Source organism: Haliotis cracherodii, unplaced genomic scaffold (assembly GCF_022045235.1).
Source record: "Haliotis cracherodii isolate W230 unplaced genomic scaffold, xgHalCrac1.p SCAF_6, whole genome shotgun sequence".
Lineage (NCBI taxonomy): Eukaryota > Metazoa > Mollusca > Gastropoda > Lepetellida > Haliotidae > Haliotis > Haliotis cracherodii.
Window position 1 is genome coordinate 41,491,773 of NW_027266319.1, and position 26,960 is coordinate 41,518,732.

Consider the following 26,960-nt stretch of genomic DNA (forward strand, 5'->3'; position numbering starts at 1 on the left):
GATTTATCTCCTTTGAGTGATAATTGATGTATTTGTTTTGGTTTTTTTTCTTGTTTAACACCGTACTTAGCAATATTCCAGATATATGACGGCGGTCTGTAAATAATCGAGGCTGGACCAGACAATCCAGTGATTGATATCATGAGCATCGATCCAGGCAGTTGGAATCGATGATATGTATCAACCAAGTCAGCGAGCTTGATCACCCGATCCCGTTAGTCGCCTCTTACGGCAAGCATGAACTGCTGCAGACCTATTCTACCCCGGATCTTCCCTGCATAATTACGGAAAGAGTGTTGCCGCCTGTATATATCAATATTGTATACCAGATCTCGTGAATGTGTTATCTTTATTTCCCACATTAAACATCATTCTTTTTTAATGCTAATGTGTGGCACGTTCATGCTCCGGTCGTGCAGAAATTCGGAAACGATCTGAACGAAGGTATTGCATAACCATTTTCACGTAAAATAATATTTACATGCCAGTGGTTATGTAAGGTGTTCAACACAAAATGTTGTATAGCTAAATTACAGTGAGTGTTTATGCACTGTTGCGATACCCAATACCACAGGTATAAAGAGACAGTATGTATAAAATAGAGATTCGTCCACACATTGCTGATCTAAGACATGTCCGGACAGGTAGAAAGTTGGTATGAAATTATAAGACATGTTCAAATGTTTGACAGCTACCTTTTTATGTTTCTTACATTTGCACGTTTTGGACTTTTAACATGATGAAATAGAACTGTGTGATAAAGTGCGTGTCCCAAACTGAACCTTTCACAATGATTGTTCTGTCGTCATCAGATCTCGAAGACTTGATGGAATAATCAAAATATCTAAAAAAAACCACACTTTTTAAAAATCTCTAAAATGTCCCTTCTTGACATTTTGTAACCTTACCTTTGCCTAAAGTACCCCTATGTACAATTATGCGGGGCTTTTGGAGTACATGCACAAGGAAGAACAGGCTTGGCTTAGCGAGTATATCAAAGCCACCAGCGTACGGTGACACACAATCAGCCCAGTAACAAGATACTCTTACACGTACGAGAGTACAGGATACCTCTTTCTGGCCCAACATTACCAGAAACAGTTTATGTAAATAGATAAGTCTTAAAACCATAAACCAAACCGGGTTTATGCTGACATGTTCCATCCATGTACAGCCAAGGCTGGGATCGCCATGATCGCTGGCAATTACGTCGTTGCAGGTGATGAATATCGAGTGAATTAATGGAAAAATTATATATGACTTTAAAATACACACTTATTATCCTTGATATTTCATATCATTTCAGTGACGAAGCTGTTTGATGAACTGAGCCAAGTGTTGGACAGTAACGGTACGCTTTCAAAACCAAATTGTAAGGTAATACAAAAAGTAAAAAGTCCACACTTGCTTTTTAAAGCATGTTTGTTATATTATTTATTATCTGTTTATAGACAGAATGGTTTCATTAATATGCATTGCCCAAAAAATATCCCTGTGTCGTTTTCTCAGATAAGAAAAGTAAGTTCCGGGGTTACAAGTTTGTGGTTCGTGTACTGAAGTGCCGTTCACCATGCATGGTCAATTTACAGTGTAATCACGCTGTTGCTCTGATACCAGTGTATATATCTGATAACAGAGCATATCCAGTCTCCAATTTCAGCCATTGGTGACAGGGAAAGCAATCGTCAAACACGACAAAGACGCGTCCCAGTACACTTTTACAATATTACAAATATAATAGATCTTCACAAACACGAAATTGCTATCTTATATTTTGGGAATGGCTAACATATTGATAAGATTACAATGGCGACTCAAAGGTTCTTTAAATAGTTCAAATGCCGATGATGACAAGCTATTCAAATCGCTTTAACACTTTAACAATTACTGTATGTTCAAGCTTGAGACTTTGGTGGGATATTACTGTTATTATAGAGTTAATTTACATGCGTTTCTGTGATGTTGTACACATTCACTTATTAAGTTATGAGTCTGTTCTCCATATGGAATATCTCCAAAAGGTACTGTTCCTGTGTTCATGCCATTGAATGAATGTGTAATTGCAACAATCTTCTAAATACTGCAGCACTATACGACTCAGATCACGATATAAGAATAGGCTTCGAATAAAATACTCAAACAAGAATAGACAATAGATATTGGGTGCGACGCACGGTTTAGGCCACCAACTGTCACTTGTCTACTGTCACTGGTACTCCTGGGATAATAGGCATCAATTAGTTAGGAATATTTGACACTGGAGTGCTGTGAGGCCTAACTATCATACAAATATAGTCACATTGAATGGAGCCATTCACCGTATTCAGAAGTACAAAAGTGTAGCATTAAAATGATCTTATTATTCACAGAATAGCCGGATGTAATAATGGGCCTCTTTTATAAAAGGCGAAACCGACTGTACACAGTCCGCTCCAGTACAGCATCCTTCTGACGACCGGTTGAAATGTTATGGTTTCACCTGAATACGTTTTAATTGGATACCAGTAGTAATAGTAGAACTCTAAACCATAAACAGGAAGATATTTCGCTTATCTATGCACGCTGGAGTTCACATGAACTCTTACAATGAATAAAATATGTTGTCACTTACTTTCTGAAATTGAGTTGTGCCAGTCAATGCTGATTCCGCATGAAGTTGCATTTGTACAGTCTTGTTTGAACATCTTTCTCAATGCTTATCATTGTTGTATGAATTTTACTGATGGGGCAGACCATTTCATGTTCGGTGGAAGGTGAGGTTGAAAATAACCTGTTCAGAAAATGCTGAAAAAGTAATACATTGTGAGCGATAGACATGAACGATGTGCTGAGAAATGATGTTTTGATAAAGTAATGACTGATAAAAAAGTCTGTCTCAAAGATCCGATTCCTCTTATGTGAAATTGCCTACGCTGGACAATTTTGCTAATCCAGTTATCGTGGAGGCCTCAGTGCTAGGTAGGAGAATAGTTACTCAAATACTTGCAATCGCATGTCAAGAAACTGTGAAGCGAATATGTACCAACAATGACGTGGATGAGTAGTTACGTTGCTGTGTTTGTACACAATGGGCTACCAAGGCCACGTTACAGCAGGAACACGCTGAACGTTACCTTTGGTGCAAATTTAAAACAGTTTGAATGTTTATAATGATGCCCGATGAATTCATCATATCACAGAATGAGTTTCAGGGTTTGTCGCCTCTTGAGTTTTGCAGTTTCATCATCTAGGTTTATAAGGAAATCCCGTCTTAGACGTTGACCGCTTGGCGAGGATGGGTGTGATTCTATCTTGTTCATGATTTGGTGGATATGTGTTGACCAAGCCAATCAGTAGATTCATTCGACTAAGGGAGTTAACTCTGCCTGCGTCATGTAATGCCTTCGAGGTTACACAAAACCAAATGTTTCCCTCGAGACTTCTATACTAAAGTCATATTCTATTATTTTTTTTAAACAATAACTAGGTATTCAACACCCATGACATGTACATGTATGCACAGTCTGCCCTTAAAGCTGTAATAAAGTCACAAAGTTTGGCAAGCTCCTTTTCCCAGTCCAGAAAGCTAAACACTCTAGTTCCGCAACAAATGTCACCTGCTTGAAAATTTATGTGGCCACATTCAGCATGAGTCATCATGTAAAAAAGACAACACTAAGAATTGAAAAAGTGGTCAGTTTTACTTATATGAATCTTTCAAAATACCATCCAATCATAGCGGCCAGATTAAACAATCTGCACTGAACGACAAATTCTAATTTGGTGTAGCAGAACCTCGAACATGAGGTTCTAAGATATCAAACAGCATGGGCCCTCTTTAACAAAATAGCAAAATGATAAAACAGCATAAAATTTGGAAATGTGTCGCATCCACACATTTCATTTCATACATTTCGTACATTGTTGTAGTTCGAGGTGAAATGGGGTGTTAGGTCATCTTCAAGGTTATGTCACTTATATACCGACATCAATGTGTATGTGTGGATGCGCGCGCGTGCGTGCGTGCGTGCGTGCGTGCATGCGTGCATGCGTGTGTGTGTGTGTGGCTGCTTCTCCGAGTCCTGACATATGCCGCTTTTATAGTGTTCCGCCCAATGAGTCACCATGCCGCAATTAAACAGAGCACGTCAATCAGGCACAGTATACTGACTTTGAGCCGACCCGTCCTTGTTTTAGCCCCTTAATGCCGTGCCGCAGACTGGGAAAATCATCTCTTAATGACTTTTGTTATGACCCGGCCGGGGGATCGAACCACCGACCTTCCGTTTTTCGGACAAACGAACATTTCACCGGGCCACGGAATAGTATTCCAAATGCACGTGCGTCTCTTACCACGTGCGTGCGGCATTAAGAAGACATGGGTGGGGGTACTAGGCATTGTATCATGACATTCACGTGCATCCATGGCCACATGTGAACTGTGTTTTGAGCTATATATGAACACATTGGTTATGGCACAAGGCATTGTATCATGACATTCACGTGCATCCATGACCACATGTCAACTGTTTTGAGGTATATATGAACGCATGCTTGAATGCAACACTGGGCATTGTTCCACTGACTGTCTACAAGTCGCTCATGTTCACTATGTGGTGTCATATGTGACCTAATGTTGTTTGCCGTGGCCATAATACACGTAACTTTCTTTGTTGTAAGTTAAACAGGTAATAAGTTATAACATTAATCACGTTTAGAGGTGATTAGTTATATCTGAATTACATAGAAAGACGTTCAATATCAGGGTGATACATGTTTGAGAATCCAGACTCATATGTTCTGCAGTTAAATTCGTTTCAGAATAATATATTATGTCATTTATTCTGCCTGTTGCGATCTTTGTTCTATATTCATGTAGTTTGAGGTAATATATCGATTTAATGAAACAGTATGTATATGCAGATAGGTGTGTTCAAATGCAGAAAGGTGAAACACAATCAGGTATTATCTGTTGAACTGTTAAGAGATAAATACCAAAATGAGGCAAATACATTTTGGGGAAATAGAATTTTAACCATCATATTGCTCTTTGTTCTACAAACAGTGGAATGACGTGCTGCACCATACAATATTAATTAGTGTTCCTGTGTCGTGTCAAGGACATAACCTTTGTACGCAGGTTTCTTTACTGATCGCAGTGAAGCTGAGAATATTTCCAAAATAACAGTAAAACCACAGAGCCTGTTCACCTCAGAAAACATACAAGCACGTCAACTCACATATAATGAAGTTCATAACTCCATTCGCTACACCTTATCATTTAATTAGAATACCATCATTCATTAAAACATACTTCAAAACAGGGGAAGTTATATCTAAATCGAGATTCATACAGACATGACTATAAGTTTGAAAAGAATAACCTTTCGTAATTGTTATTTTCGATATTCTCTTTGCCAGTTTCAAATTCTCGTTCGCCATCATTGCTACTGCATTTGCACAGAACATGGAGTTGGGAGGAAATGTGATACACCCAAGCCTAATAACGCGCTTACAGGTCGTGAATAATATATACTGGCCTTATCTCCAGGTAACTGATACGTACGTAGTTTCTGCTACATATCTTTTCCAATTTTCCTCTTTGTTTTGCTTCAATGTACGAAGCAAATGAAATAACATTTGAAACATTTAGACCTATAAAATGTCGAGTAGCACTACACCGAGATGTTTCAAATTTGGATTTAGGTTTAGATTATTCGAATCAAATTTTGTAACACCTGCCGATAGGATCATCCCTTTTATTTAAAAAGCCCAAGGAATATGCATAACATATTGAGTGAGTGAGTGAGTATGATTTTACGCCGCTTTTAGCAATATTCCAGCAATATCACGGTGGGGGACACCACCAATGGCTTCACACATTGTACCCATGTCGGGAATCGAACCCGGGTCTTCAGCGTGACGAGTGAACGCTTTAACCACTAGGCTACCCGACCGCCCGCATAAGATATTGGTTGACAATAGTTTACTTTAATAGTTTGATTTCTTACTCATATTACATTCGTAGTGGTCATAATGAAGCAACTGCTTTACTGAAACGCCATATATGGAGTCTGCTAGACACGGCTGCCGGCCTTCGCGGTATGTACATGAATCTTACGATAAGGCCATTACCAGGTTGTTCGGGAGAACATTCGTCCAGTGTGTTGCAAGGCGAATATATTTCTTCAACGTTTTTCTTTACTTGTAAGCGGCAGAATCTCTGCACCTCTACACAGCAAACGTAGTTCAAAATCAACATGGCGTATATATAGTAGTTTCAACAAAATCAGTAAATCACTGCGTGTCACTGAGTTTTCTGGTTCATCGATCACCCGATTGTCTGGTTTGTTTACAGGCCGCCGTCGCATGTCAGGGGGGCTGCTGTGTGGCGTTAAGCAATAAATACTTGGTGGGTGCTTTGGGTGGGGCAGGACATGCTTACCCTTTTCGTGAACACCTGGTGTCATTCATATAACTTTCACAGCTATTTAGCCCTTTTAGCCAATTGGAATCTGTTTCGGCGGATAATCTTGACTGGTTATCTCTTGAGTTGACAATTTATACTATAGTTACATTCGAAAGTACCACCCAGCAGTACAGATCTGAGGCATAACACATTCTTGCTCGTATACCAATCCTGAATATACCCGACAACACTGTCATGTGATAACAGGCTAATGCAAAAACATGAATAGAACATTTGTGTTTCTAATAACACCTTAGATACCCATAATGGAAGTTAAAGATTTATCTCTTTTGAGTGATAATTGATGTAGTTTGTTGGGTTTTTTCTTGTTTAACGCCGTACTTAGCAATATTCCAGCTATATGACGGCGGTCTGTGAATAATCTAGTCTGGACTAGCCAATGTCATGATACATATCATGAACATCGATCCACGCAATTTCACTCCTTCACGACCTAACAAAATAACAATCTGCAAAAATCTATTTTTGTGTGTGTGTCAGGATGTTTTTATACGTTATGCCACGCGTCCTGCACCTGCAAACAACTTAAGTTATGTGTTGTGTTGTACTTGAAACTGTGACATGAAACTTTACGCTACACGTGTTATGTCTACTGGATTGTCTGGTCGATAATGTTCATACCCTCATTTAGCTGGCATATTGCTGAGTGCGGCGTTAAAAAACAAAACAAAACTTGTTCGCAACAAAACTTTCATCATTCGAGCGATGACAGGAAACAGGAAACACGAACTGAACATGATGTACTCAATATCGATTTTCATTCATCTTCTGTTACATCCCTGCCCTGAGACAGACATGGCTATATGGTTCCCATAGATTTATGCAGCCTTCCTTTACATATTTTGTTGTTCTGATAACCTCTCGTGAAAACCCTCCGATATATCCACCCACTAAGGAAGCAAACAAGCGGGTGATCCTCAATTTTTGTGAAATAGTGTTGGAGTATCCAAGTTATGACTGCTTACGGAGATCAACATCTCTCGGGTACACCATCACTAATGAGAACATTTATTATGCGAAATAAACCAAATTACAAAGAGGCATTATCACACTCTCTCTGCACAAATTAAACATATTCAGAGGAGTCCAACAAAAATAAAACCAAAACATTAAATTTTCTTGACTCACGGATTGTAATAACAACTGCGTCAACATTGGCGATTTTTGTCAATTTCGTGCTTTATGATAGTGTCCATCGCGAATGAAGGTCACTAGCGGTGTCGAGTTGAACATTCCACAACACATAAAGTGAAAAGAAAAATCGTTTTTTAAAGAAATTTGATGACGTTTATGACTAGATTCTGAATCTATTTATCTGAAGTTGGTAATTTTGGTCATTATTGATTAAATGTACCTCTGCAAATGAACAATAAGAGGTAGCATTCAAAAATGAATGTGTAAATATATAACATAAACAAAAGACATATACGCTTCTAGTACAAGTCAGATCATGTCAGTGATAAAACGAATACCATGATATGTTTTTGTTTTGTTACTCTGACGTTGTTTGCCATCGGTTCATTTCCAGATGCCATGTAGCAAGTATACCATAAATAAAATATGAAGAGACAACATGTGGAATGTGTGTGAGGCTCGGAGTTGTGGAAACCTGGAAACAGCAATCTTCTCTGTACACAAATAGATCCACAGGTTACGAACACATGTGTATGCACTGTCTTAGACACGAAACCATAACTGTGTCATTTAGAGTGTCACGGAATTTCATCTAGGCAAAATGGCGGGGAAGTCGGAAACGGGACATGGTTTAAATGAGGATGTTTCATTAATCGATAATGTCATTACTTGATGTGCAGATGACGTACAAAGCACGGTTACGTTACGTATTTATAGAGTTGCCCTCGTGTCATATCTACTGATTTCTTTTCTTTTGTTTGTTGTTTAACGCCGCACTCAACAATATTGCAGCTATGTGATGGTGGTCTGTAAATAATCGAGTCTGGACAAGACAAGTGATTGACCAAATGAGCATCGATCTACGCAATTGGGATCGATGACATGCATCAACAAAGTCAGCGAGCCTGACCACCCGATCCCGTCAGTCGCCTCTTACAACAAGTATAGTCGCCTTTTCCGGCATGCATGGGTTTCTGAAGACCTGTTCTTCACGGGCCCATATCTAGTGAGGGTGAATGCTACATAACGCAACATTGCACAAGTGGGCTTGGCTGTAGCAAGACCTGCTTAGCTCCTGTTATGCGTTTGTTTTGTCCAGTCAGTGACCATGCATACTCTACCTTTATACAATTCAACTCATGTTCAGCCTGTAAGTGTAGCCAGCTTGCTTCGCCTGCTGGATACAAAGTTATGCATTATGAAACTAGGCAAACCAGACAGAGCGTCTTCTGAAATAAATTCCTATATTTGACGCAAGACATTGAAAGCGAAGTGGCATTCAGTAACGTCACGTGAAGTTGTGGGTTTTTTATAGATTGAAAGATTAATGATTCTAACGTGAATGCAGAATAACATACACACATTTCGGCGATATATTCCGTATTTTGTGTTTGCGTAAAGAGTAAAGCGACCAGTTTAAAGTTAAAAGTAAATTTTCGAATTATGCCGCTTTTGTAAAAAATGGTTTAAATGCACAGATGTTATAAGTATGTCGGTTGTGCATGTTCCATACCTGTTTTTGTTAAGCCAGATGATTAACGTCAAGAAAATAGCAGTGTTGAACCCGATAACCTTTGTAAATAATACATTAGAAAGTGCAAGGGGATTTGAAACTTATGACTTTCAGTATGCCGCAAAACAGTTATTTTCAATCGACAGGATCACCACCTGTGTTAAGGAATATCTGGTTTCTTTCTCTTTTCGTGCACAGAGATTCATTTCTCCTCGACACGATTTGTCCTCATAAAATATGCAAGCAGAGAGTCTTCATCGCTCCTGTACACTTCGGGGTGCATCCTTTGTCCAAATGACTAAAATGACCCCTAAAGCCTACTGTTCTTTTCATGGACCCCGAGCATTTGGCCATAAATCTACCCAGGAAAACGCATGCCAGCTTGCCTGTGGTCTTCTACAAGGTTTCGGGTTACAGCCTTTGCTAATCGGCTGGGTTTACGGTTAACGTTGCATCAGCTGATTGGTTCAGAGGTAGTCACGTGGCTTTCCACCCGAGTAAAATCTAGGGGTAGACGATGTAGTTGTCAGATTTGCTAATAAGGGACACTTCGAAAGAGGTGCTTCGCGGGAGCTAAGGCTTGAAGACCGCACAGAGGGAACTGCGGCATCTCGGCTGACGAGGTAGGAATATTACAAGTTTCACTCCTTTAATTGCCCTTTTTAACAAAATAGTATTTTACCTTAAATTTGTGTTGCCATAGTTTAGTGTTTTCGTTGTTTATTTTTGTATGTTAACAGTTGTATTTTCATGTTTAGAACCGAAATATAGTTTCTTGGAAATACGTTCACAAATTTCATAACAGTGTAAACTTTACTTGTACAAATTGTGTATGTTTTGGTGTGTACGGAAATTTCAGGATAATCTGTGAACAGTTTCTGCTATTTCTCGACTGAATAAACTTTTGAGAACATTGAGTTTAAATGTGTCAAAGAACAAATATATTATGATGATAGTTGTGTGCTGTTTTTGTATTATTTTTTTACCCTACACAAAGAATCTAAAATGTTCCTGTACTCTGAGACCCCTAAGCGATGATGGTTATCCATGGTCTAAGGCTGCGACGATGTGACGTTAAATGTTAGCTTAGTCTTCACCATAAGCGTGCATGTTCTTTTAAAGTGTGTTGATGTTTTCGATGTTTCAACCGTATCACAAGAAGCCATCTGCACCACTACTGGATATTCTGAAGAACGTTTACTGTCCCGGATGTGACTTCGGACTGCGCAGGAGGTGTAACAAATCTTCCTTCGCTGGCCGTAGTTGCATCTTCGGCAGACTGTCTGCGAACCAGAGATATAGCTTCATGTATTTTGTGTGTTAATCATACCCACGTAAAGGGCATGTCATGTTGTTGAATGGGTTGCTTTGCATACAGTGGTCACAAGCAAAGAGAAATATTTGCACGGAGTTGTTCTTATTATTGTTTTTAAATTTATTGTTTTAATGCTAAATATTTGAAATATTTGAATATTTGTACCCCTTTAGAAAGGCGTTTTCAGAAATTCTTAATGTTGTGTTTTAAATAAATATTTGGCTTTATTTTCAGGGTTAAAAATAATATTACAGTGTAAATGTTGTTTTTGTTAAGCCTTAGCAGATGGCGTTCGAATGCTTATCACAGAGTTATGTCATATGTATCTAAATTCCCATAAAACACTGTAATCTCCTTTGAAATATCAATGATTTGTTGTTGCAGTTGAGTGGGCAGTCATTTGAGGCCCGAGTGACAATGAGGGCTTTCATCACGGCAGTATGTAAGTGTTTCCGCTTTCACAATGCCTTACAATAGCCCTTGTTATATGTATCAAGGCATATAACTAATACTATTGCATTCTCGGGCCTACCCATGAATCACTGCGTTGACACTTTTAAGAATATTGGTATTTGTGAAAAAACTTCCCGCATCTATGTTACCTAAATACTAATTAACAAATGTCACAACCGTTAAAGTATCTTACATTTCATGGCGTGTCGTTACACTTCAGTGTTGCTGTCCGTGACGGCACTTATCTACGGTGAAGAGGCCACATCGCAATCACCTACGCCGACGCCGGAACCAACCTCCACTAAAACATTAGCAAAGCTGAAGAATGATACAGAAACTAAAAAAACTACTGCATCCGCTGAGAAAGCCAAAAGTTCTGACGCGGCTAAAGGGTGCATATGCTATTTTTGTCTATTTCAAGTTATATTATTCATTTAAGTCAGGGCCCTGTTCCTCAACGCGATCTTAGCGCTCAGGTGATCGTAAGTCCCGTACATTAACCTTGGCTTACTATCATCGTAGCAGAAACATCCCTTTGAGGAACGGGGCCCTGATCAATATTAATACACAAAGGAGCATAAAAAAATACTTTCAAAGATACATAATTGCTTTGTATAATAAAGAAATAATTCTCTTTTTTAAACTATATTCACCTTGTTGAACCATGACGTGTATTTTGCCTGTAATTGTATAAGGTTTTAAGGATCCTAGCAGTCATATATGTTCCAAATTATCGATTCATATTCACCATAAAATAAAGTATTCTAATAAAGTAAATATAATACATGGCTTCCAGCACACAAACTACTGATGCCAAATCCAAGGTAATGCAAACAGACAAAGTCAAGGAGATCAAGGCAGACAAACCTCAGCCCGTAGCGGCTAAGGCAGCACCCACGATGAGCGTCAAAAAAGGCAGCATGCATAAACATCGCCCCATGCATGGTAAGTTGGTCCTGATTCCCTGAGAACTTTTGAAATCATGCGCATTACTATTATTTCACACTGTATCCGGGTACTTTTTATTTACTTTCCAGGCTACAGTACGTATATCTTTTTAATTATCTGTCTGTCAAAGATACAATTCTTTAACTATTTTTATTTCATCTTCATGGTTACATTAAAACAAAAAGACAGATTCTCGTGAAGGTTGTTTCTAGAACTTGTAAAATCATTTAAAAGGAGAAATTATATTTCATACATTAACATTGCATTGTTATGCAGATTTTACTGCGATTTTCATCATAATATACGTATTTCATTGAGAAAGGTTTCCAAAAGATCAGATGGATATTTTGGGGCTGAGTGTCGACGAATGGCTTTAAGTATTAGATATTTGAATGGCATAGCGCAGAGACTTCTCCTGTATTCATATTAAGTTCATCTTGGGTATGCAAGCAAAGTGATCCTTGAGTATTTAGAGAAAGTAGTGCCGTCTCTTTATCGAGGAGAGGTATTAGGTTTCTGGCTGTATATGAATATTTTATTACTTCAGTGGATGTTTCGGGCGGAATCGATAAAACACATAAAATATTCATGGTAAAATGTTCAGGAAAATTCATCCTTGACTTATCAACTGATACCAGGGGTATTGCATTTCATATCAATATCACAAGAAATGAATAATTCGTGATCTTAATATTTTGCACAGTACATTCATGTAAGCGTACAGTATCATAGCTGTCGTGATTAATTTACTTCCTGTTATTCTTTCAGATGAACCAGCCAAAGCATCAGATAAGAAAAAAACAGGTATGATCAGTTTTGCTTGAATTTGATTACGAAATAAATTACCAATTTATGATATATTGTACTATGTACACAGATACAATTCTCACTTGTTCAAATTTTTTTTATCTAAGAAAATATACCAGTATATCAAAGAGTATATGCATAAACATAAAGGCTTTTGCTTAATGTAAGTCTTTTATATTTTTGATATGTATGTATTACTTTCAGATCTTTCAAATACAACAGCAAAGTCCAAATTGGCGGGAAAAGGTGAAGACATATACTTTACTATACGCAGTTGTATATTACTATGTGAAAATAATGATCATATGTTGTATCTAGTTAGGTCAGACTTGATATTCTTTACGGTTTTGGGGGGAGGGGCGGGGGAATAATAAAAAGTCCAAATTCATTTTTATATTGTTTATACTTCCTTAAGATATTAAGTAGGTGGGAGGAAACAGAAACAGTGACGTGAGGAAAAGGGAATGAAACCGCCCCATCCCTGAATGATGCGGCTCTGTCGCTGTTCGTCATAATTCGTTGTGTAATTCGTTTTTACGATAACTTTTCAACAGGTTTTAATAAAAGTATTTTAAATAATTCATTTATATTGATAACGATATTAAATAATTTTTTGACAGAAAATCTGTTGTCTGGTCGGCGGAATAAAGGCAACACTGCTTTTCAATTGTTTTCATATATTTTTTTTCATTGTTTTATTTGTATACTCAGCTCGTATTCTCATGTATACAGGATGGCCCATAAAAAATCCTAGTCTTATAAAAATTCTGAGAAAAATTCCTATAAAATTATGAGAAAGTTGAATTCTTATGAAGCTGTTATTGTTTGTTGAAACGTTTGTTATTTTATGAAACTGTTGAATTAAACCAGATTGTCACAATCTATTGTTTTTAATTTCAGCAAATACCAGCGATTCGACGAAGGGGGTGTCTGCTACAGTTACAGGTAAACATTGCTTTGGTGTACACTCCTCTTTACTCTTGCACAAAATTAAAGTTTTCAATATGGGCATCTCTTAATACTTTAACAGAAGATAACAACATGTACAAAGAAAAACGCGCATGTCTTTCTGTGTAAAGTAATTGTGTGTTTGTGTTCGCAGATCCCCCGGACACCAAAGGAAGCGGGTTGTCTCCCCTACCAAACTGGAGGCTGGTTACTGTCGTCGTTGCAGGAGTTACTGTCATTTTGAATTTGATATAAAGGGCTTAGATATTTTATTGCAATATATTTTTATTAAATGAGAAAACCAGTCGGTCGGGATTGTGGTGCAATATACTACTGATCTTTAGGGTATCTATCTACTTGAATGTCTTCAAGACAGCAGTTTTTGTGGATTGTTTCATTTCCCTTGCACTAATAGAGGCAACGACCACGGTGCCTTATATCACAATCACTATTTCTAACTGTATATATCCTTGTTGTTAAAATTCTTAACGTTACTTATTTATTAATCTGTTATATGATTTATTATTTTCTCGGTTTATGAAATTATTATTATTATCAGAAAATTACTCATGTATTTTTGTTTTGTTTTAATTACACACACACACACACACACACACACATATATATATATATATATATATATATGAGATAAACTAAATCATTTGATTAAGACATTTCCATCTTGATTTCTGTGACTGATGGCAGCATATGTCTTATGGTGTTCAGTATGACGTCACAGAAATGGACATATCCATAATTCCTAATACCTTCATGAATAAAAAACACAAAACTCTTTCCATATTCATAAGATATCTCTCCCAAAAGCAGAATCGATTGTACAATGCTGACGATTCCGATGTGTTATGAATCACTGTCAAATAGTGATGATGGCAGGTGTTCGCGAAAAGGTGAGCGTATCCTCAAAAGTTTTTTTGAAAACCATACTTATTTTAATACCTGTGCAAACACATGCTTTGTGTGGTTAACGTAAGATAGCTCGTGCAATCTGTAAAGTAAATCTGTTTATTATTCATTTACTGAATAAAGTACGCGACTGGAATGAAGTCTTGTAAAGAAACATTGAGGGTTTCGTCACATCGACATGAACGTTGTCTTGTAAGTGCGTCATCAATGTACATAATTAACAGGTTTCCTAGAAACGTTCAACGCTATAATGCATAAAAATACCTGCTTATTCTGCTGTTACTCTACGTTACTTGTTCTCGGTCTCCGCGTACAACATTAATGTAACATGGCTGTGACATAGCTGTAACAATGCTGACGTTACTTGTTCTCGGTCTCCGCGTACAACATTAATGTAACATGGCTGTGACATAGCTGTAACAATGCTGACGTTACTTGGGTTCACCGATATGTCGTTGTCAAGCAAAACTTGTAGGTATGCTTTTTCTAAAATGTTACTTGTTGATAATTAATACCCGGAATTGTTAAATGCTTGTACATAGCATTGTTGTTATGAATATGCATATGTGATGGACAATGGATAATAAATAATAAAGATTGTTTAATGTTTAATTTATTTATTTTTCACCATTGTCTACTGACAAAATACGTGTGTGGATTTGACGTCCATCCATCATTCAGGTTTTGCAGAAAACAAACTTACACTACATACTCAACATGTAACAAGGTCTGATGTGTTTCTCCGCAAAAATAGCGGGTTGGTTGCGTTGATCTGAAAATGATAAGTGTAGTATAATAAAGAATGGTACCTGGTATAGATAGATGGATAGATAGATATATAGACAGATAGATAGAAAGATAGATAGATAGATAGATAGGTCACATAATACATTTGGTTATCATTATTGACAGTATTGGTCACAACTATGTCCCTATACATGATATGAAACATACATATCAAGGCACACAGTCCATAACACCTCTACCATATACAGGTACAAATACAACACAATGATAATATATTAAATCAAAACAGTACCAGCATCCACATTTTGTATGTGTATACGATAAAGATGCAAAGAATTAGTGCTCAATTACTTTTAATGTCTTTCTATCCAATCTTTCCTCAACATTTAGCTAAAATATAGATATGCCCACGATTTCCAAGCTTCAACTTCACTGATAACGGTAAATACAACGAATGATTTTTTAAACATAGATTATCTTTAACACACAACGGAGCTATGAATTCCTGTCGTTGTACAAGTAAACAAAAATGTTTTTCATTTTCAACAGTGCTTATGTTTCATGTATAAGGGCAATATTTGCACAGTCTTTCTTCTCTTGGAATAATTTCCCACCTTCCTTTTTCATCTTCTTTGGGGGACATTTCAAAGTTTAAGTACAGGTAACAGTAATATTTATGAATGAAGAACTCCTTTACTGCAATAATGAGCCATGTTTCGGTGTAGGTTTTAACACGGTTCAAACAGTTGCTTGTTAACGCTGTTAGAACCTTCACCGAAACATCGCTCCTAATTGTTATAAAGAAGTTGTTCATACGTAAATCTTATCCTTACTTACTGCCCTTTTCAAAATTTAAGTTGTGGTGTCCGCATCTAATCTAAGTAAGAGTCTCTTGAATATGAAGTTTTTTTATTTGTAGCAGATACTTTTCCAACGACGATTGAAGTTGCTGTCATAGTTCGAGTTTATGTTTAATATTTCCTTGTAAATTTGACTTCCACGTCTGATGATGATGATCTTTAAGACGTTGAGTGAATGTTTGTAGAAAAATATATCTGCACATCCACGCATATCCAAGTCTCAGCGAGAATTATAACTGTCTTATGTTGCTTGCCCATGTCCTTCTGTCCACATTATCAAGGTTGTTAAGCATACCGTAACATGTCCTCGAGTTTCTATCTACTGACATGTGTTTAAATAACCAATATGAGATATGTCCCTTTATTTTGTGATCTGCTAGAGGTAACCACCCAACCTTACCTAGTACAGCGTCATTGCTGAATCTGCGCGATAATCTCAGTATTCTGGTATCCCCGTGAGCCATACATCCATTCTGTCAAACAATGACCGCTCATTATCAAGGTTGTATTTACGGATGAATCTCATTCAGTAAAATGACACTCGTCTTGTATGTTTGTTGACGGATGTAAATGGGTTTTGCTCCATTATATTTAACTGTGACGAACACACCAAGACACCTATTTTGAGTTCCAGCCATTAACTCACATCCACGGTAACACTCCTCTGTGCTCTTTAACACGCCTCCTCGTCTAAGTACAACGACCTTTGTTTTATCGTCACTTTCATTTCGCAAAAAAACAGGGACAAACATAATGAAGCAAATACCATTGTCATGTGGTGGCTTATGAACTCTACTTCAGATGTGAACCCATGCCTTGCACATTGGTAGGTTAAGTCGTTTAGTTCATATCAGTAGTTCACATCACTAGACTTGTTTCACATATTGTCTACTAAACTGCATACACAGGTTTCGTTGTGTTTTCTTTCAGTATAAAACAGCCCATCTAAATAATGCTTCTGAGAATGTGGGTGGGCAGTATCCTTAAAGAGTTGATTCCTAATCTTTGACACTGGCATTGGCATTGTTTAGTTCCATAAGACACCACTCACAGTTGCACATAGATACAAGAGAGTCATTTTGATACCGCAGGATTTTGCAAAAGTAAGATGTTGTAGATTAGAATTAGAATATTTTTATTATACAAGAGACAAATCTGCTGATATTTCTAAGCACTGAAACTTTAGAAGGGAAAAATAAATAATGTAATTTGTGGTAACTAGACTTCACAGAATAATTCTTTTAAAGGACGATCTATTTCCAACTGTATACAGTCAAACAAGTAGTGAAACTTCACCTACAGTAATATTACAAAGTGGAAAAAAATCCTACCAACAAGGAGGAAATCTATCCATCGTCCCTTGTCAACAGGTAGAGAGTGGTTGCTAGTTTGAAACTTGTTCAAAGGCAACACATGTATGTTATTTTTCTAAATATAGGGTTCAGGCCTAAATTCTGGTTTGATACTTAAATATAATATTTTTCTCATTGAGCCATGCTTGTATAAACTGGTCTATAATTATAAGCCAACTGTCCGTTACAACACTTTGATTTAACCATACAACGCTTCAACCACAACAGCCCAATATATCCTCAATACACTTAATCCATTTAGAGTGGTATTGTTTGTTGTGTATATCTGATAATGTATGTCATAAATAATTACAGTAAGTTTATTATTATAGAAACAATCATTCGCTTCTTGATACTAATTGTCAAAGGGATTCTACCCATCCACGGTACAACATAATATTGCTATTGGCACGCTTTAATTCAGTTTGATGTCCAATATGAGAACAATGTGCACCTGTAATCTGATGCATGTACCAGGTCGATACATTGCTAGAATATTTCCTAACGCGGTATATACTAGTTTCATATCCATTCCCTGACTCAGACATTTTCAGTTAAGTTGGCAAAAACAAACCAATATTGAACCTTACAAGATCCAAACGAAAATATACTATATAATTATTGAATGTGTGTCTAAATATATGCAGTGTTAGTTTGTGGTAATTGATTATGTCTGATTGTTCTGACGCTTGGTCTTAACGTGTAGTATATACAAGATGATCACATATTGTTATTACACTCAAGTGACAATTGGAGACTTTAGCAAACCACCCGTTTATGTTTTTTTCCGTAAGGATACTGAAGTCGGGGTTGTGTTTTCTTCAGTTATCCTCACCTCCCCTAGTGTGTCCCTTCGACACAAGGGTGTTCGACTGTCTTCAGATTGGTTAAGGAGCGGGCAATTATTTTCCATGTAGGTCGCTCGATTACCCCGCTGGGAAACCAATCGGGACACACCTTATGTAACTAGCTTATCTCGCATACGTATCGATGAACTGAAATTAAGCCGATGGTCTTTTTTCCGAATGCATTAGGTAAAGGGGAATAATTCGGTTTGCGTTGTCCGCAAGCTGTCAAAATGACCGAATCAAAGCGGTTTTGATCGGTTAAACTACGGTGATATGTTCCGGGTCTGTATGAATGAATGTGGGTGAAATAAATTCCTTGTCAAATGATCGCTCGGGGCATATTGTGTGATGGACCCCTATAGTGTACACCCATGTTTATGGTCGCTGAAAATAAAACAAACAATAATTGGTAATTCCGGGGTGATGTATTTGATTCAGATACTAGAATTGTGATTTGGACCTCAAGTTTGCGACTATTTTTAGCCTAGTAACTTTTTTTATAACGTTTGTAATGTTTTGTTCAAATCCAATTTTTCAACATGCAGAAATATGCTCAGTAAGAGAGATAAACAAGTGTCTACATTTTTAATAGTTCCTGAATACACGTACCTGATGTTAATAATCGTAATTGCTTGTAACTGTATCTCATTATAAACGCAGAGACTAATACCTTTAGTGATATCTCTTGTGGCGCCCGGTTACTCTTCAATATAGACAGTCACTGTATTTCGCCTAAGGGCAAGTTATGTCTAGTTACAGTGTCGGACAAATTTACAGGGGAATCAAAAATCCCTGCTCACTCTATGGTTAATTTCAATCTGCCACACTAACCTGGAGTAAAGTGTTTTACAGATGTTAATAAACCGACTCACGCAGTTAGGTGATTACACACATGTTATAGGCCAATAGGTATAGCATGTATGTATTATGTTGTAGAAATAACACATAGACGTTAATTGTTGATATACAAGGCACAGACACAACGTTTATGACTGAGGAACTGGTGCCTTGATATGCAACAAGAACAGATCGTGTTTTTCACGGCATTCCTCGCATGTGCCATTGTTCAGTGGTATGGTTGGATACGAGATCATGATCAATGCCGCCCAACATTCATCTTCCCGAGGCAAGGGCGTAACCTGACTCTAAAAGTCCAGTTTCCACCCTTGCCGAACTAGCCTGGAATTCCAGGACCCACTTGCACAAAGCGATCTTAGCGCTACAACTATTGTAAGCCTATGTTAAAGTGTGGGAGTTACGATCATCTTAGCGCTAAGATCGCTTTGTGCAAGTGGGCCCAGGGCTCGATCGCAGAGCCACCATTGGCTTTTACGAGTCACGTGTCCCTTATCTGCCCCTCCTATTGACCAATCAGATTCACTTGCATTTGCTTTAAATAATGGCGGCGCCCAGTCAAGATGATCTGATCGATAATCAAAATATATATTGTATTAAAACGGGTAATACCTCGTGAAGTGCATCAAATCACAATAGATTTGGAAATATCTGTCGACGCCCAGTTGACTGTAAACATCTTTTGCAAATCCTGCAGTCGACCGAGATCTGCACCTTGAAATCCTTGTTATTCACGAACCGGATATCGATTTCGTTACGCGATTTTGATTGGACTATTCATAGATTCGTTAGCCTAGCCATATTATAACTCCTTAACTGCGGCCTAGTTCGGCAAGGGTGAAAACTGGACTATTTAGTCAGTTAACTCCATTGTCTCGGGGAAATTCCAAACATTAGTCAGCACAGCAGTGTCCGTTGTCGCGTGAACCATCTCACACCTCATTCTCCACCCAGTCTGTAAGCGTGATGTCAGTGGTTGACCAATAACTGTGCCCCGTCTACCGCGGGGCTTGATGTGGGGTAATGATCAGTGTTTTTGAATTATGCATACTATACGTTCATGCTAACCAATAGTATTCTTATTCCTGAGTCTAAATCTGCAAGATGATCTTCAAAACGTTCCTTGGACAGTGCAAACAACACACAGTGGCTAATGACGCTGACAATCAGTTGTCAATGTAGAAACTTACGTGTTTATCGTTCTCGTTCGGTCTACTATAATTCTAATTTGGAGTCATTTTATAATTTCAGTTATAGAATTATGAATAAATTAAAAAAATGAACAGCGAAAACCACACATCAGTGAATCACTGACCACGTTTATACGTTAAGGGATATGACTGGTCACCCTACCTAAAGTGTGTTCCGACACACAGGGCCCCTGCAACAACGTAGTCCTCATAATAGGGGCAATTGTATCAGTTTCGCAAATATTTCTCGATGACACACCACGAGCCCAACATAGCCCAACAAGTGATGTTGCACGCGCATGTCATGTTAGTGTGTTTCGGCGCCAGGCTCTCACGAGGCTGTGTTTTTGCGATTTTCCCATCTCTTTACCAAATTACCGAATGGCGGCAACACTCTGTCAGATATTTACGATTTATCTAATTCTGCGTTTCTTTTCTTTTTCGCAGAGTATATATTAACGACGTGATGTACATGGTTCTTGTAACCAGGCCGAGCTTTACTGAACGAATCACATGAACATTCCAACGGGTGGCCCAGTCATCTAAGGCGCTGCATTTCGCTGTGCAGAGTTTCACCAAAGTGGTAAACGTCTAAGACCTGCATCACTTGGGGCTTTCCTCCCACATTAATCTGACACGTCGTGACATAACTGGAATACTGTTAAAGCGGCGTTAAACCCAACTCACTCACTCAAGAGTGCTATTTACATACTAGATGTTATAATTGCAGATATGTGTGTACCTTTAATTTACCTTTGGGAATTTACTTATTGCACATGACCTTTACATGTTATCTTATAAACCTTATATGAATGGTTAACTTGTAGTTTATACAATTGTAAATGAGAGCGTGTTGTTTTACGCTGCAGTCATCAATATCACAGATATGTCACGACTACCTGCAGATAGCTAAATCTAGAATTTCGAATATGCTCGATTCTGATTGGTTATAAAATCACAATAAATCCCCACTGGTCTTTATAGAGTAGTAGTTCTTTTTTAGTCATTGACAGCAGACATTTTTGAAGTTGCGGTTACTACAATATTCTAAGGATACAATACATTTTGTGCCGAATGCACGATAGAAATCTACAAAGAGAATTATTTCAAGTTTTAAAGACCGCAGGAAAGATTCAAATTTGGAGCATCTCTATATACGAGTGTGACATCATCTTTTGCGTCACCATGAGTGACATGACGTCATAATAGTGACGCGTGGCGTGGAACGAAACCTTGAAAGGATTGCACAGTTTTCCTTATGGGTGCCCACCTAATGTTAGCTTACCATGTTGCCGTGCTACATGCTTTCAATGCCTGTCATTTGTTCGAGTGAAGTTTTACAGTGTAAATAAACTGTTGGAGCATTTCCAGCGCCATATTTCGTTTAAAGGCTGTAGTCGGCGATTCCGTGATTCAGATCGACAACCCACTCAAAACCCTGGACTCTGCCCAAGCTGTTTCACAGAATATATTTGCTGACACCAAAGGGTTCGCGTTATATTAAGTCATGGTAGAATGGATATAAACACCAGCCCCGATTGAAACACAGAAACGTTGGACACTTCAGACCCAAACTTCGATTAAAAACTGATGACCAAATAATAAACATTTTCGATCCCGTAGTACACCAAGGCCTACTTGTAACTGATACATAAATAGATATGAAGCCAACTAGAATGGACAAATACAATATTACGGACATGTTTGTTTGCATTACTTGATATATTTATTTGTTCATTGACATAATGGATTACCATTTATGGTATTCTCCACCGTCACAACGAATAAAGGACACGTGATGAGCATTGATTTCTATGGGGATCTGGAAAGAATTTATAAATGAATAGTTTGTTCAGAAATATGCCCAAAATAAAATGCTTGTTGGCACTGGTGAAAACAATGAAGGTATTATATTATATTATGCAAAATACTCAAACGTCTTTGGGGGCTTTATAGTGAGAATGAATAGATTGTTTGATGGTGCTCAGGAAATAAACAGTTGGTTGGATACAAATGAAATGGATTAATCTTAATTAAGAATTAGATTTCGTGTTCATAAATAAAGCTCACTGAGTCAGGAAGTAGATAAGTTCGGGTCATGTATGAATATATATTCGCGAATGCATGGTTATTAGAAGCTAAGACGTATACATGACACAAACAGCATTACTGAAAACGTTAAAATATACACTGTATTATTAACTAATACGTCATTGTCTTGGTAACGGCCGTGGTCATGTGAGTTTGACACAACCGATACAGGGAACACACACGACCGTGATTCAAGAGACCCATTAATGACCGAGCACGATCGCGATGGTCTTTGTTCTCAAGACTAAAGAACTAATTCTGACTAATTATTTGCTTTTTACATCAGCCCTTAGTTTGCTCTCAAGGCATTCAATTACAAAATATTGTCACGAGTTCCATTATTTGTGCTAGCATAAGTGTTCCTCATTTTCACATACGTTCTTACCTCACGCGACACTCTAACAAACGACATTCAAAGAATCCATTAATCATACTGCTGCTTGGAGTCAGATATACATCCAGTTTGACTCATGCCTGCGTGATACTTTACGTGAATTTTGAGTAAGTGCAATTCTGGTAACAACATAACAGATTGTACACGTTTAGACTAACATCTGGTCTCTGCAATGAACATATTTTCAGAAATATAGTTATAAAATATCATAAAAAGCAGCCAAGAGATTTTCTTGATACTGCAGTAATCTAGACTTGCCAAATATTATAGACTTGCGTGGGGTGTTTTGGGTATATTTGGTTCAGGGTCTGTATGACAGAATATGACACTTTAAGTGGACAGTTTACTGAATAAGATTAGCATTGCATTAATCACGTGTATGTGGGTCCAGCAGGACAAGGTTAGATCACAGAGACAACCATATCAACTACTACTACAACTACTACTACTACTACTATATATATATATATATATATATATATATATATATATATATATATATATATATATATATATATATATATATATATATATACTGGTATATCGCTATCTGTGCAAAGCTGTTGCGTGAGTGCTGGCGAGCTTGACCGTCAATATGGTCAGTTCCCTGGTTCTAGGCAGTCATTGGGCGATTACCTGACCATCTGAATTGTCCGGATTTAATGAAGGGCATGCCAGGCGGTCTTTATCGCCAATTCTTTAATTATACCAGCTATACTTGTCACGTTTCAAATATTTCGCGTGATAAAGGGTAAATCCCCAAAACGTCCCACTGCATCAGCACATGGTGCCGGAGTCCCAGACCCTACACGGGCCACACGCTACCTGAAAGTGTGTTCATGTCAGAAAGTGACGGTTTTTACAATGTCAACGTCAAGGTGTATTGTGAGTGGATTACCTCAGCCAAGTCAGTTGACCCCTGACCTGTAAGACCTTTATGACCTCTACCAAGGCTGTCCTGTTCCTGATAGAATATACGGTTGAAAGACTCGTCGTTCACAAGCATGCTCCAACAAAAAAAATCATGTCTTTTCTATATTTTCTATACCTTATTTTTGTTTCATTATTTCACGTAAAAAAAAAGTAAAAACTTTTTGCGATATATCCTACAGCAACAGATATCATGTCCTGATCAATTCAAGACATCCAGATGATTGTGTATAGAAATATCAGTGACTGATACAAATTGGGATGCTGTTCAGCTCTTTAGTGTAGATCTACAGTAAATGTCTTAGATAATGTATACCTAATTAGATACTTTAGGAGTAAACGATCTGGTTTGTGTACATTACCTCCGACAGTATGGCAAAGAAAATTGCTGCCCCTCTCCCCATTTTATGTAACCTTTATGCCTAACCTACCCCCCCCCCCCCCCCAACACACACGCGCACCCTCGCTACTATCATCTCTTCATCCAATTACATATAAAACACACACATACCCTATCTCTCTCCCTCTCTCTCTCTCTCTCTCTCTCTCTCTCTCTCTCTCTCTCTCTCTCACACACACACACACACACACATCCGTATAGTTGTGAAACATGGTACTATCCTCTTCTATTTTTGCATATTGTTATGGTTTGTTGTTCTTTCATGATTAATTTTAGCCAAGGTGCATGTCACATATACAATACGCCATTGTTCCGAAACCCATTAATCCCTCTGCATTGTCTACCCTCGGATGCTATTCACAAATAGGTTTTAAAAGTACATTCATGCATTAATTTCTTGATTAAAATTTGTTTAATCTTTAACATTTTTTCAAAACCATCGTTAGTCACCCTATGTAAGAAGGTATATACATACATACATACATACATACATACATACATACATACATACATACATACATACATACATACATATGGAAAAGTCCCGAGCGACACCTCTGCTAGGGGCGTTCAACCAATCACAAGCAGAATACCACCAACGTCACAGTACATATAACACGAAAACTGTCTTCCAGCCCGCTCACCTGTGACATTTGCCTCAGCGGACTCGGTGTCACCGGTCAAGCTATTGTCCAGGCGATAAACTAGATTGTAATAACTTGAGAACCACTGTGACGTCACAAACAATGGTCAGGTTCCTCTACAAGTGGAGCGAGGTCAAGTAACTTCGAATGTAATTTTCTCGGATTTTAGTTGGTACAGAAAGGTCAGTTGAAACAATAAGGTAGGTTCTCCTATTAAAGTACCTTTCGTACGCAATATATAGTTGTGTACTTATAAATTTGTGCACTTTCCTATCATATATATGTATCCGAATTTCCTATATCAACAGCTCGTGTGTTCTGTATATAATAATTATAGATCTGAATAGCGTATAGATTATGTCGTTAACCAATAATAATTTATACTACTCATAGAGGTTACAGCAGAACACAACACTTATCCTTGAAAGATAGTAAAGAATTATCAGTTTTTTTCCAAATCCAAGAAACATGAAAATCCGCATGTCAAAATGAAAATGACCCCGTAAGCATTAACTCCCGTGGATCGAATAATTACAAATGACGTAAGAGGTATGTGCATCTTGTAAATAACATGAAATATGTGCTATGCTATAAATTATGTCGATTGCATAATGAGACACGTTGGTTCCATACATGACCCAGGCACGAATATGTACATTGCACACTGCCAGCTCACGTGGGGAGTCGATGACAGCCAGGGGGCACAGGTGCATTGGTGGCGTGTGGGCACACCGTTTTGGTGAAATGGACAATTTAGGAGCTACAGTGGTTATGTACCCCAAACACGCCAGACCTCCTGACACGTCGCGGTCATTTCACGGCAACCTTTGTAGGTATATGACTTTGTAATCCAAACCCCGGCCGAGAGAGGAGGGACGGGATACACCGATACCTGATAAGTTATGTCCAGTAAGAAATGTACTTTTGAGGCTAGAAACAAAGGTAATATATAACACCATCTCCCTTAAGTCTTTGAAGGGCATTTAGAAGTGATGCACATAAGGAAGAGCATTTATGGATGCCAACTTCTTTATTATGATGATCACAACGTTGTGTTCCTCATAATAAAGAAGTTGACATCTATAAATTCTCTTCCTTACAATCTCCCTGTGTTGCTTTTGATAAAGAGAGTATTTATCCTTTCATAATTAATACATTGTCAATCAGAGGAAAGCGACATACTTTTTCTTGACTTTGCTTCCCGAGGCTTGCATTATTGACTTCGTCATTTTCATAGACTTAAAATCATTTCGACTAGGATGTATGATTCTGTTTAATTATTTCTCAATTTTGAGAAAAATGATAATTAGAATGGCTCTGACATGACCTTATATCTTTAGACCTGCCGCCATTATTGTGTAAGGAGATGCCGCCATTGTTGCAAGCGCCCAATACAATATTCACAACATGCTAGCTGACAGTTTATTAGGCAATAAAGGAAAGCCTCATGTGGCGGCCAGTACGTACATCTGAGTCCTCTACGCGTCACCTGACGGGCAACAACTGCAGCTGTAAAGTTATCACTTTGACGTATGGTAGAGAGATTATTCACATCCCAAACTCAAAGTGACATTCATGTCAAGTGATTGGTTTGCTTTGACGGGTCGTAACATTAAAATGCAATTATTGTGACTGATGAGTTATATATATGTTCGACATTGTATCATTCTTTTATACTTCCTTCATATAAATGAATTATTATTTCATCTTTTCAGGTTAATGCATTCATGTTCAAGTATATCACCACTCCATTACATTTGTCAAACGTAAGGTATTTTGTTCCATGACTTATTTTTATGAAGAAGAAACAAAATATGTTGCTAGATGAGAATTATCCAACTCACCATTTAGGTAATGTCAGTTGAGAAGTGTTATTATATTATCGGTATTATATATTTTAAAACTATTCCGCAGTAGAACGAACCTGACATATCAACTGTACCATGTAAACATCAATGAATACTCTTCTGTTTAAAGTTTAAAATGTGACGTGTGCATGATACTTGAAATATTATTCCATGCATTGATCAATGTTGGAAACTGGCACGGATACGATCGCTCTTAATTCACACGAGGAATGCAAAAAAACATACATTAACTGTCAACAGCTATTAGCAGTTGGCAAAAACACACGTTAT

At 37.8% G+C, this 26,960-nt stretch overlaps 1 protein-coding gene across 1 annotated transcript; it reads left to right on the forward strand.

Annotated features, from left to right (window-relative positions):
- The first annotated feature begins 10,848 nt into the window (after window positions 1-10,848).
- On the forward strand, window positions 10,849-13,842 carry LOC139445369 (triadin-like). The gene is made up of 7 exons (XM_071226504.1): window positions 10,849-10,873; window positions 11,105-11,276; window positions 11,681-11,829; window positions 12,601-12,636; window positions 12,844-12,885; window positions 13,540-13,584; window positions 13,742-13,842. The coding sequence occupies exons 1-7, from the start codon at window positions 10,849-10,851 to the stop codon at window positions 13,840-13,842; spliced, it is 570 nt and encodes a 189-aa protein (XP_071082605.1).
- Window positions 13,843-26,960: the final 13,118 nt, after the last annotated feature.